The sequence below is a fragment of the Oncorhynchus tshawytscha genome, linkage group LG03 (assembly GCF_018296145.1).
Source record: "Oncorhynchus tshawytscha isolate Ot180627B linkage group LG03, Otsh_v2.0, whole genome shotgun sequence".
Taxonomy (NCBI): domain Eukaryota; kingdom Metazoa; phylum Chordata; class Actinopteri; order Salmoniformes; family Salmonidae; genus Oncorhynchus; species Oncorhynchus tshawytscha.
This window is the reverse complement of record NC_056431.1, coordinates 420,022-431,975: the sequence shown is the minus strand read 5'-3', so window position 1 is coordinate 431,975 and position 11,954 is coordinate 420,022. Positions and strand designations below refer to the sequence as shown.

Genomic DNA, 11,954 nt, shown 5'->3' with positions numbered 1-11,954 from the left:
TCCTCCCTTGTACTTGATTGATCAATTAACGCCATTGATTAGTTAGGATCTCCCCTCACCTGGTTGTCTACACAAATTAATTCGCCACGAATTGCAAAAAAATAACGAACACCCACTTCAGCAGTACCTCGTTTTCCCTGTAGATGGCAGCAGGACCCCAGAGAGGTTCCATGGGAGTAAATTAAATCAAATCAAATCAAATAGTATTTGTCACATACACATGGTTAGCAGATGTTAATGCGAGTGTAGCGAAATGCTTGTGCAGGCTGTTTGACATTGGATTACAACATATTCTGTTTGGACACAGACCGGTACATTGATAGTAATGTGATTGTCTCGATCGGATAAGAAAATCACATTTTATTTGGGGATGTAATTAGACAGGTTTCATTCTTTTCATCTGCCCTGGAATGGAACAACTGGAGATATCTGACTTTAAGGATGAGTACAGATGAACGAGGAGAAGAGACAATGAGATGGAGTCATTTGACGATTGAGATATAGCAGAGGAGACTAGGAGATGACGCTGCGAGCCCCTGACTGGACCATGGATGAGCCTCCTCACGATAGGACATGTGGAAGCTATGCTGAGAAACCATTCATTTTCTCATATGAATAAGTAACATAGGCTACTTCAAGGAAGGAAGGAAAGAATGTTTCGTTCCCAAAGTAGTCCCAATGAACAAAACCGTAGGGACTCCACTCTTTTGCGGACCAGCCAAGAACCTAGACAGAGTTTCACTTTCACATCTCTGGAAGTTGAGATTTTTTTCAAAGTATATTCTACCCCTTGTTCTGGTGAATCAGAGTGTCACTCTACAGTTCTGTAGGGCTGCGTGAACAGATGCCATGATATCTTCTTCCTCTGATGAAAGAATATGATATGCTGTAGGCTACAGCGGGGGTGGTTGAGGACCAGAACACGCATCCATCAAGGCGGGAGCGCGCATTGTGAAGAGGCGGGGCAGCGGGAATATCTCTTTCCGGATATTTACCTCCACCTGCCCGCGCGACGCGCCCAGTTCCAAGGTTTTTAACAGCGGTAGTATCAACGGACATGACAAAGTTCCCAAATCCAGGACTACTGAGGTATTTTAACTGATCTTCTCGAGCTAGATTGTCTGTGTTCTCATAACAATCCTCCAGGATCAACTTGATATCTGAAGTGAAGTAACGTTAAAGTTGCTGAATGGCATGTTGAGCGTAGCAGCAGAAGAACCTACAACATTTACGTTTTTCGTTCATAGAGCCTACTTAGTTTAAAGTTCACGTCGAGGCTGTATGTTTCAAATTACGTCCAATATACTATATGGTAGGTTATCTTATTCTCCGTGTTAATCATTGCGATACACTAGTTTAATCGATAACCGAGATGACGTTGCTCATCTGAAAACAAGTTCGCCAATGCAACCAGGAGCAAATCTCAGGCCTAGTTGACACACTTTAAATAGGCAATGTTGTATACCAATACTGCCCACTCAACAGTCTAGACTTGGCAAAAAACTCTGTCCTAAAATAGTTTAGGCAGCTCAGTTCTAACTGGTGTGAATGTCATTATCATCATGGAAAATCAGGCGTGAGAGAGTGCTCTACTCACTGTAATGTATTCAGAGTGAGTCCAAACATTAACGTGTGTGTGTGAGAGAGAGGCCTACAAAAAGACCTGTCCCACTCCCCTCAGCCTACATTAACAAGCACACACAGGGCTGTTATTAAAAGCATGGGTTAGTGGGTTGATGCCCAGTAGAACTGGTGTGTAAAAAAAAAAAACTGCAGCTTGTGTGTGTGCATGTAGATCTGAGATCAGTTCCTAGGCCTGTGGATGGACCAGCTTGTCTCTGACAATGTTTAACATTCTTATCATTCAGCAGTCTGCACAGGGCGGAGGAGAGAACAGGGAAAAAAGGACATGTTCAGACTCTGGACAGATAATAATGTATTATCAACATACACACTGCATTACTCATTGTAGCATGATACTATTCCAGACACACAAATTACTCACTGGGCCTGTGTGTGTGAAGTACAAAAGGGGCTGTTCACTGCAGATGATGTCATCCTTAGGGAGGGGCTAAACTACATGAGCAGATATCATCACAGTTTCCAGAGTCTGGAGGTGTTTCATTAAGATGTGTGTGTGTTATCTCTCCCCAGGTTGTGGAGAGATGGACTGAGGGTTGTGTCAGTGTGTGTGAGTGAGTGAGTGAGTGAGTGAGTGAGTGAGTGAGTGAGTGACGCGTAATTCAGAGTGCAAAGACACAGAGACGTGACAGTCCCGCGTTCCATTGTGACATAGCTACGCTGCTCTGAGACCACTGTCTGCAGGGGGAACACACAGCCATAACGGGTACCTCCCCAACATTCCCAACCAACATGGCTCCACATACTCGTCCCTCTCTTGATTTGAATGTGTTGACAGTTGGGGAAATAGCTTGAGCCGCATTGAGAATTAGAAAAGTATGAAAGCCAATGGTCCAATATTCTAGAATACTGCTGTGCGTGCACATTGTGGACACTGATAGACGTGTGTGTGTGTGTGTGTGTGTGTGTGTGTGTGTGTGTGTGTGTGTGTGTGTGTGTGTGTGTGTGTGTGTGTGTGTGTGTGTGTGTGTGTGTGTGTGTGTGTGTAAGGTTGAGTAACCCGCGGTAACAGACATGCCCAAACCTGATCTACTGTGTTTGGTTCAACTACTGGACAACACTATCCAGACCTTTACAGTCAACGTGAGTACACACAGTCCTGAGTAGAGTGGGAATGATAGACTGGGAGACTCAGATCTCAGCTTCCTAATGATAGACCGGGAGACTCAGATCTCAGCTTCCCATTGCTCTCAATACACAACCTTGACCTGGAGAACACACTCACTAGAAAGGCTTTACCAAAACACACTGTACTGCAATATCACACATACACACTGACTGACTCCCGGTATAAGGTGTGTTTTGCGTCTCTCAGAAGCAGGATGCAGGTGAGGTTTTGCTGGAGCAGGTGTGTAACCAGCTGGGTCTGCAGGAGAGACACTTCTTCAGTCTGCAGCTACGAGACTCCAACACCACCATCGTCACTCAAACACACTCTCCTGTGAGTAGCTACACTAACACAGCTCAAAACACACTCTCCTGTGAGTAGCTACACACACACACTTAGTGAACACTCTAAAACGCACACAACAGATGGTGAATGTAGCATTATGTCTTTGATTAACATAGTTTGTCTTGCAGAGGTGGCTGGAGGCCAACAAACCACTGAAGAAGCAGCTGAAAGGTAAGAAACACTAAATGAGACCTTGGCCTGAACCCAGTGACGCCCTACTGTTTAGCCTGAGCCCAGTGACGCCCTACTGTTTAGCCTGAGCCCAGTGACGCCCTAATGTTTAGCCTGAGCCCAGTGACGCCCTACTGTTTAGCCTGAGCCCAGTGACGCCCTACTGTTTAGCCTGAGCCCAGTGACGCCCTACTGTTTAGCCTGAGCCCAGTGACGCCCTACTGTTTAGCCTGAGCCCAGTTACGTCCTACTGTTTAGCCTGAGCCCAGTGACGCCCAACTGTTTAGCCTGAGCCCAGTGACGCCCAACTGTTTAGCCTGAGCCCAGTGACCGCCCTACTGTTTAGCCTAGTGACGCCCAACTGTTTAGCCTGAGCCCAGTGACGCCCTACTGTTTAGCCTGAGCCCAGTTACGTCCTACTGTTTAGCCTGAGCCCAGTGACGCCCAACTGTTTAGCCTGAGCCCAGTGACGCCCAACTGTTTAGCCTGAGCCCAGTGACCGCCCTACTGTTTAGCCTAGTGACGCCCAACTGTTTAGCCTGAGCCCAGTGACGCCCTACTGTTCAGCCCGAGCCCAGTGACGCCCAACTGTTTAGCCTGAGCCCAGTGACGCCCTACTGTTCAGCCCGAGCCCAGTGACGCCCTACTGTTTAGCCTGAGCCCAGTGACGCCCTACTGTTCAGCCCGAGCCCAGTGACGCCCTACTGTTTAGCCCGAGCCCAGTGACGCCCTACTGTTTAGCCCGAGCCCAGTGACGCCCTACTGTTTAGCCCAGTGACGCCCTACTGTTTAGCCCAGTGACGCCCTACTGTTTAGCCCAGTGACGCCCTACTGTTTAGCCTGAGCCCAGTGACACCCAACTGTTTAGCCTGAGCCCAGTGACGCCCAACTGTTTAGCCCAGTGACGCCCTACTGTTTAGCCCAGTGACGCCCAACTGTTTAGCCTGAGCCCAGTGACGCCCTACTGTTTAGCCTGATCCCAGTGACGCCCTACTGTTTAGCCTGATCCCAGTGACGCCCTACTGTTTAGCCTGAGCCCAGTGACGCCCAACTGTTTAGCCTGAGCCCAGTGACGCCCAACTGTTTAGCCTGAGCCCAGTGACCGCCCTACTGTTTAGCCTAGTGACGCCCAACTGTTTAGCCTGAGCCCAGTGACCGCCCTACTGTTTAGCCCAGTGACGCCCAACTGTTTAGCCCGAGCCCAGTGACGCCATACTGTTTAGCCCGAGCCCAGTGACGCCCTACTGTTTAGCCCGAGCCCAGTGACGCCCTACTGTTTAGCCCGAGCCCAGTGACGCCCTACTGTTTAGCCCGAGCCCAGTGACGCCCAACTGTTTAGCCTGAGCCCAGTGACGCCCAACTGTTTATCCCAGTGACGCCCAACTGTTTAGCCTGAGCCCAGTGACGCCCAACTGTTTAGCCTGAGCCCAGTGACCGCCCTACTGTTTAGCCTAGTGACGCCCAACTGTTTAGCCTGAGCCCAGTGACCGCCCTACTGTTTAGCCCAGTGACGCCCTACTGTTTAGCCCGAGCCCAGTGACGCCCTACTGTTTAGCCCAGTGACGCCCTACTGTTTAGCCCAGTGACGCCCTACTGTTTAGCCTGAGCCCAGTGACACCCAACTGTTTAGCCTGAGCCCAGTGACGCCCAACTGTTTAGCCCAGTGACGCCCAACTGTTTAGCCTGAGCCCAGTGACACCCTACTGTTTAGCCCAGTGACGCCCAACTGTTTAGCCTGAGCCCAGTGCCACCCTACTGTTTAGCCTAGTGACGGCCAACTGTTTAGCCTGAGCCCAGTGACCGCCCTACTGTTTAGCCTAGTGACGCCCAACTGTTTAGCCTGAGCCCAGTGACGCCCTACTGTTTAGCCCGAGCCCAGTGACGCCCTACTGTTTAGCCCAGTGACACCCTACTGTTTAGCCCAGTGACACCCTACTGTTTAGCCCAGTGACGCCCTACTATTTAGCCCAGTGACGCCCTACTGTTTAGCCCAGTGACGCCCTACTGTTTAGCCCAGTGACGCCCTACTGTTTAGCCCAGTGACGCCCTACTGTTTAGCCCAGTGACACCCAACTGTTTAGTCTGAGCCCAGTGACCGCCCTACTGTTTAGCCTGAGCCCAGTGACCGCCCTACTGTTTAGCCTAGTGACGCCCAACTGTTTAGCCTGAGCCCAGTGACTGCCCTACTGTTTAGCCTAGTGACGCCCAACTGTTTAGCCTGAGCCCAGTGACGCCCTACTGTTTAGCCCGAGCCCAGTGACGCCCTACTGTTTAGCCCGAGCCCAGTGACGCCCTACTGTTTAGCCCAGTGACGCCCTACTGTTTAGCCCAGTGACGCCCAACTGTTTAGCCCAGTGACGCCGTACTGTTTAGCCCAGTGACGCCCAACTGTTTAGCCTGAGCCCAGTGACACCCTACTGTTTAGCCCAGTGACGCCCAACTGTTTATCCTGAGCCCAGTGACGCCCTACTGTTTAGCCTGATCCCAGTGACGCCCTACTGTTTAGCCTGATCCCAGTGACGCCCTACTGTTTAGCCTGAGCCCAGTGACGCCCAACTGTTTAGCCTGAGCCCAGTGACGCCCAACTGTTTAGCCTGAGCCCAGTGAACGCCCTACTGTTTAGCCTAGTGACGCCCAACTGTTTAGCCTGAGCCCAGTGACCGCCCTACTGTTTAGCCCAGTGACGCCCAACTGTTTAGCCCGAGCCCAGTGACGCCATACTGTTTAGCCCGAGCCCAGTGACGCCCTACTGTTTAGCCCGAGCCCAGTGACGCCCTACTGTTTAGCCCGAGCCCAGTGACGCCCTACTGTTTAGCCCGAGCCCAGTGACGCCCTACTGTTTAGCCTGAGCCCAGTGACACCCAACTGTTTAGCCTGAGCCCAGTGACGCCCAACTGTTTATCCCAGTGACGCCCAACTGTTTATCCCAGTGACGCCCAACTGTTTAGCCTAGTGACGCCCAACCGTTTAGCCCAGTGATGCCCTACTGTTTAGCCCAGTGACGCCCAACTGTTTAGCCTGAGCCCAGTGACGCCCTACTGTTTAGCCCAGTGACGCCCAACTGTTTAGCCTGAGCCCAGTGACGCCCTACTGTTTAGCCCAGTGACGCCCTACTGTTTAGCCCAGTGACGCCCTACTGTTTAGCCCAGTGACGCCCTACTGTTTAGCCCAGTGACGCCCTACTGTTTAGCCCAGTGACGCCCTACTGTTTAGCCCAGTGACGCCCTACTGTTTAGCCCAGTGACGCCCTACTGTTTAGCCTGAGCCCAGTGACGCCCAACTGTTTAGCCTGAGCCCAGTGATGCCCAACTGTTTAGCCCAGTGACGCCCAACTGTTTAGCCCAGTGACGTCCAACTGTTTAGCCTGAGCCCAGTGACACCCTACTGTTTAGCCCAGTGACGCCCAACTGTTTAGCCTGAGTCCAGTGCCACCCTACTGTTTAGCCTGAGCCCAGTGACGCCCTACTGTTTAGCCCAGTGACGCCCTACTGTTTAGCCCAGTGACGCCCTACTGTTTAGCCCAGTGACGCCCTACTGTTTAGCCCAGTGGCGCCCTACTGTTTAGCCCAGTGACGCCCTACTGTTTAGCCCAGTGACGCCCTACTGTTTAGCCCAGTGACGCCCTACTGTTTAGCCCAGTGACAACCAACTGTTTAGCCTGAGCCCAGTGACACCCTACTGTTTATCCCAGTGACGCCCAACTGTTTAGCCTGAGCCCAGTGACCGCCCTACTGTTTAGCCTAGTGACGCCCAACTGTTTAGCCTGAGCCCAGTGACCGCCCTACTGTTTAGCCCAGTGACGCCCAACTGTTTAGCCTGAGCCCAGTGACGCCCTACTGTTTAGCCCGAGCCCAGTGACGCCCTACTGTTTAGCCCAGTGACGCCCTACTGTTTAGCCTGAGCCCAGTGACACCCAACTGTTTAGCCTGAGCCCAGTGACGCCCAACTGTTTAGCCCAGTGACACCCTACTGTTTAGCCCAGTGACGCCCAACTGTTTAGCCCAGTGACGCCCAACTGTTTAGCCTGAGCCCAGTGACACCCTACTGTTTAGCCCAGTGACGCCCAACTGTTTAGCCTGAGCCCAGTGCCACCCTACTGTTTAGCCTAGTGACGGCCAACTGTTTAGCCTGAGCCCAGTGACCGCCCTACTGTTTAGCCTAGTGACGCCCAACTATTTAGCCTGAGCCCAGTGACCGCCCTACTGTTTAGCCCGAGCCCAGTGACGCCCTACTGTTTAGCCCAGTGACACCCTACTGTTTAGCCCAGTGACACCCTACTGTTTAGCCCAGTGACACCCTACTGTTTAGCCCAGTGACGCCCTACTGTTTAGCCCAGTGACGCCCTACTGTTTAGCCCAGTGACGCCCTACTGTTTAGCCCAGTGACGCCCTACTGTTTAGCCCAGTGACGCCCTACTGTTTAGCCCAGTGACGCCCTACTGTTTAGCCCAGTGATGCCCCACTGTTTAGCCCAGTGATGCCCTACTGTTTAGCCCAGTGACAACCAACTGTTTAGCCTGAGCCCAGTGACACCCTACTGTTTATCCCAGTGACGCCCAACTGTTTAGCCTGAGCCCAGTGACACCCTACTGTTTAGCCTAGTGACGCCCAACTGTTTAGCCTGAGCCCAGTGACCGCCCTACTGTTTAGCCCGAGCCCAGTGACGCCCTACTGTTTAGCCCAGTGACGCCCTACTGTTTAGCCCAGTGACGCCCTACTGTTTAGCCCAGTGACGCCCTACTGTTTAGCCCAGTGACGCCCTACTGTTTAGCCCAGTGACGCCCTACTGTTTAGCCCAGTGACGCCCTACTGTTTAGCCCAGTGACGCCCTACTGTTTAGCCCAGTGACGCCCTACTGTTTAGCCCAGTGACGCCCTACTGTTTAGCCCAGTGACGCCCTACTGTTTAGCCTGAGCCCAGTGACGCCCTACTGTTTAGCCCAGTGACGCCCTACTGTTTAGCCCAGTGACGTCCAACTGTTTAGCCTGAGCCCAGTGACACCCTACTGTTTAGCCCAGTGACGCCCAACTGTTTAGCCTGAGTCCAGTGCCACCCTACTGTTTAGCCTGAGCCCAGTGACGCCCTACTGTTTAGCCCAGTGACGCCCTACTGTTTAGCCCAGTGACGCCCTACTGTTTAGCCCAGTGACAACCAACTGTTTAGCCTGAGCCCAGTGACACCCTACTGTTTATCCCAGTGACACCCAACTGTTTAGCCTGAGCCCAGTGACCGCCCTACTGTTTAGCCTAGTGACGCCCAACTGTTTAGCCTGAGCCCAGTGACCGCCCTACTGTTTAGCCCAGTGACGCCCAACTGTTTAGCCTGAGCCCAGTGACGCCCTACTGTTTAGCCCGAGCCCAGTGACGCCCCTACTGTTTAGCCCAGTGACGCCCTACTGTTTAGCCCAGTGACGCCCTACTGTTTAGCCTGAGCCCAGTGACACCCAACTGTTTAGCCTGAGCCCAGTGACGCCCAACTGTTTAGCCCAGTGACACCCTACTGTTTAGCCCAGTGACGCCCAACTGTTTAGCCCAGTGACGCCCAACTGTTTAGCCTGAGCCCAGTGCCACCCTACTGTTTAGCCTAGTGACGGCCAACTGTTTAGCCTGAGCCCAGTGACCGCCCTACTGTTTAGCCTAGTGACGCCCAACTGTTTAGCCTGAGCCCAGTGACCGCCCTACTGTTTAGCCCGAGCCCAGTGACGCCCTACTGTTTAGCCCAGTGACACCCTACTGTTTAGCCCAGTGACACCCTACTGTTTAGCCCAGTGACGCCCTACTGTTTAGCCCAGTGACGCCCTACTGTTTAGCCCAGTGACGCCCTACTGTTTAGCCCAGTGACGCCCTACTGTTTAGCCCAGTGACGCCCTACTGTTTAGCCCAGTGACGCCCTACTGTTTAGCCCAGTGACGCCCTACTGTTTAGCCCAGTGACGCCCACTGTTTAGCCCAGTGATGCCCTACTGTTTAGCCCAGTGACAACCAACTGTTTAGCCTGAGCCCAGTGACCCCTACTGTTTATCCCAGTGACGCCCAACTGTTTAGCCTGAGCCCAGTGACACCCTACTGTTTAGCCTAGTGACGCCCAACTGTTTAGCCTGAGCCCAGTGACCGCCCTACTGTTTAGCCCGAGCCCAGTGACGCCCTACTGTTTAGCCCAGTGACGCCCTACTGTTTAGCCCAGCGACGCCCCACTGTTTAGCCCAGTGATGCCCTACTGTTTATCCCAGTGACGCCCAACTGTTTAGCCTGAGCCCAGTGACACCCTACTGTTTAGCCCAGTGACACCCTACTGTTTAGCCCAGTGACGCCCTACTGTTTAGCCCAGTGATGCCCTACTGTTTAGCCCAGTGATGCCCTACTGTTTAGCCCAGTGACACCCAACTGTTTAGCCTAGTGACGCCCAACTGTTTAGCCTGAGCCCAGTGACCGCCCTACTGTTTAGCCCAGTGACGCCCAACTGTTTAGCCTGAGCCCAGTGACGCCCTACTGTTTAGCCCGAGCCCAGTGACGCCCTACTGTTTAGCCCAGTGACGCCCTACTGTTTAGCCCAGTGACGCCCTACTGTTTAGCCTGAGCCCAGTGACACCCAACTGTTTAGCCTGAGCCCAGTGACGACCAACTGTTTAGCCCAGTGACACCCTACTGTTTAGCCCAGTGACGCCCAACTGTTTAGCCCAGTGACGCCCAACTGTTTAGCCTGAGCCCAGTGACACCCTACTGTTTAGCCCAGTGACGCCCAACTGTTTAGCCTGAGCCCAGTGCCACCCTACTGTTTAGCCTAGTGACGGCCAACTGTTTAGCCTGAGCCCAGTGACCGCCCTACTGTTTAGCCTAGTGACGGCCAACTGTTTAGCCTGAGCCCAGTGACCGCCCTACTGTTTAGCCCGAGCCCAGTGACGCCCTACTGTTTAGCCCAGTGACACCCTACTGTTTAGCCCAGTGACACCCTACTGTTTAGCCCAGTGACGCCCTACTGTTTAGCCCAGTGACGCCCTACTGTTTAGCCCAGTGACGCCCTACTGTTTAGCCCAGTGACGCCCTACTGTTTAGCCCAGTGACGCCCTACTGTTTAGCCCAGTGACGCCCTACTGTTTAGCCCAGTGACGCCCTACTGTTTAGCACAGTGACGCCCTACTGTTTAGCCCAGTGACGCCCTACTGTTTAGCCCAGTGACGCCCTACTGTTTAGCCCAGTGATGCCCTACTGTTTAGCCCAGTGACGCCCCACTGTTTAGCCCAGTGATGCCCTACTGTTTAGCCCAGTGACAACCAACTGTTTAGCCTGAGCCCAGTGACACCCTACTGTTTATCCCAGTGACGCCCAACTGTTTAGCCTGAGCCCAGTGACACCCTACTGTTTAGCCCAGTGACGCCCAACTGTTTAGCCCAGTGACGCCCAACTGTTTAGCCTGAGCCCAGTGACACCCTACTGTTTAGCCCAGTGACGCCCAACTGTTTAGCCTGAGCCCAGTGCCACCCTACTGTTTAGCCTAGTGACGGCCAACTGTTTAGCCTGAGCCCAGTGACCGCCCTACTGTTTAGCCTAGTGACGGCCAACTGTTTAGCCTGAGCCCAGTGACCGCCCTACTGTTTAGCCTAGTGACGCCCAACTGTTTAGCCTGAGCCCAGTGACCGCCCTACTGTTTAGCCTAGTGACGCCCAACTGTTTAGCCTGAGTCCAGTGCCACCCTACTATTTAGCCTGAGCCCAGTGACGCCCTACTGTTTAGCCCAGTGACGCCCTACTGTTTAGCCCAGTGACACCCTACTGTTTAGCCCAGTGACGCCCTACTGTTTGGCCCAGTGACGCCCTACTGTTTAGCCCAGTGACGTCCTACTGTTTAGCCCAGTGACGCCCTACTGTTTAGCCCAGTGACAACCAACTGTTTAGCCTGAGCCCAGTGACACCCTACTTTTTATCCCAGTGACACCCAACTGTTTAGCCTGAGCCCAGTGACCGCCCTACTGTTTAGCCTAGTGACGCCCAACTGTTTAGCCTGAGCCCAGTGACCGCCCTACTGTTTAGCCCAGTGACGCCCAACTGTTTAGCCTGAGCCCAGTGACGCCCTACTGTTTAGCCCGAGCCCAGTGACGCCCTACTGTTTAGCCCAGTGACGCCCTACTGTTTAGCCCAGTGACGCCCTACTGTTTAGCCTGAGCCCAGTGACACCCAACTGTTTAGCCTGAGCCCAGTGACGCCCAACTGTTTAGCCCAGTGACACCCTACTGTTTAGCCCAGTGACGCCCAACTGTTTAGCCCAGTGACGCCCAACTGTTTAGCCTGAGCCCAGTGACACCCTACTGTTTAGCCCAGTGACGCCCAACTGTTTAGCCTGAGCCCAGTGACCGCCCTACTGTTTAGCCTAGTGACGCCCAACTGTTTAGCCTGAGCCCAGTGACCGCCCTACTGTTTAGCCCGAGCCCAGTGACGCCCTACTGTTTAGCCCAGTGACACCCTACTGTTTAGCCCAGTGACACCCTACTGTTTAGCCCAGTGACGCCCTACTGTTTAGCCCAGTGACGCCCTACTGTTTAGCCCAGTGACGCCCTACTGTTTAGCCCAGTGACGCCCTACTGTTTAGCCCAGTGACGCCCTACTGTTTAGCCCAGTGACGCCCTACTGTTTAGCCCAGTGACGCCCTACTGTTTAGCCCAGTGACGCCCTACTGTTTAGCCCAGTGACGCCCACTG

At 53.4% G+C, this 11,954-nt stretch overlaps 1 protein-coding gene across 10 annotated transcripts in view; it reads left to right on the top strand.

Moving 5' to 3' along the window:
- Positions 1 to 860: 860 nt before the first annotated feature.
- Positions 861 to 11,954, top strand: part of LOC112236413 (tyrosine-protein phosphatase non-receptor type 3) — a 54,278-nt gene continuing 43,184 nt past the window's right edge. Inside the window, exons 1-5 of one of the 10 annotated variants that reach the window (XM_042306881.1) lie at positions 861 to 1,089; positions 2,155 to 2,457; positions 2,632 to 2,724; positions 2,957 to 3,082; positions 3,223 to 3,265. In XM_042306881.1, the coding sequence (XP_042162815.1) occupies positions 2,656 to 2,724; positions 2,957 to 3,082; positions 3,223 to 3,265 (238 nt within the window). In that variant the 5' untranslated portion in view covers positions 861 to 1,089; positions 2,155 to 2,457; positions 2,632 to 2,655. Of the gene's footprint in view, positions 2,458 to 2,631; positions 2,725 to 2,956; positions 3,083 to 3,222; positions 3,266 to 11,954 lie in introns of all 10 variants that reach the window. The other 9 variants (XM_042306869.1, XM_042306863.1, XM_042306857.1 and 6 more) reach the window with 9 other exon arrangements.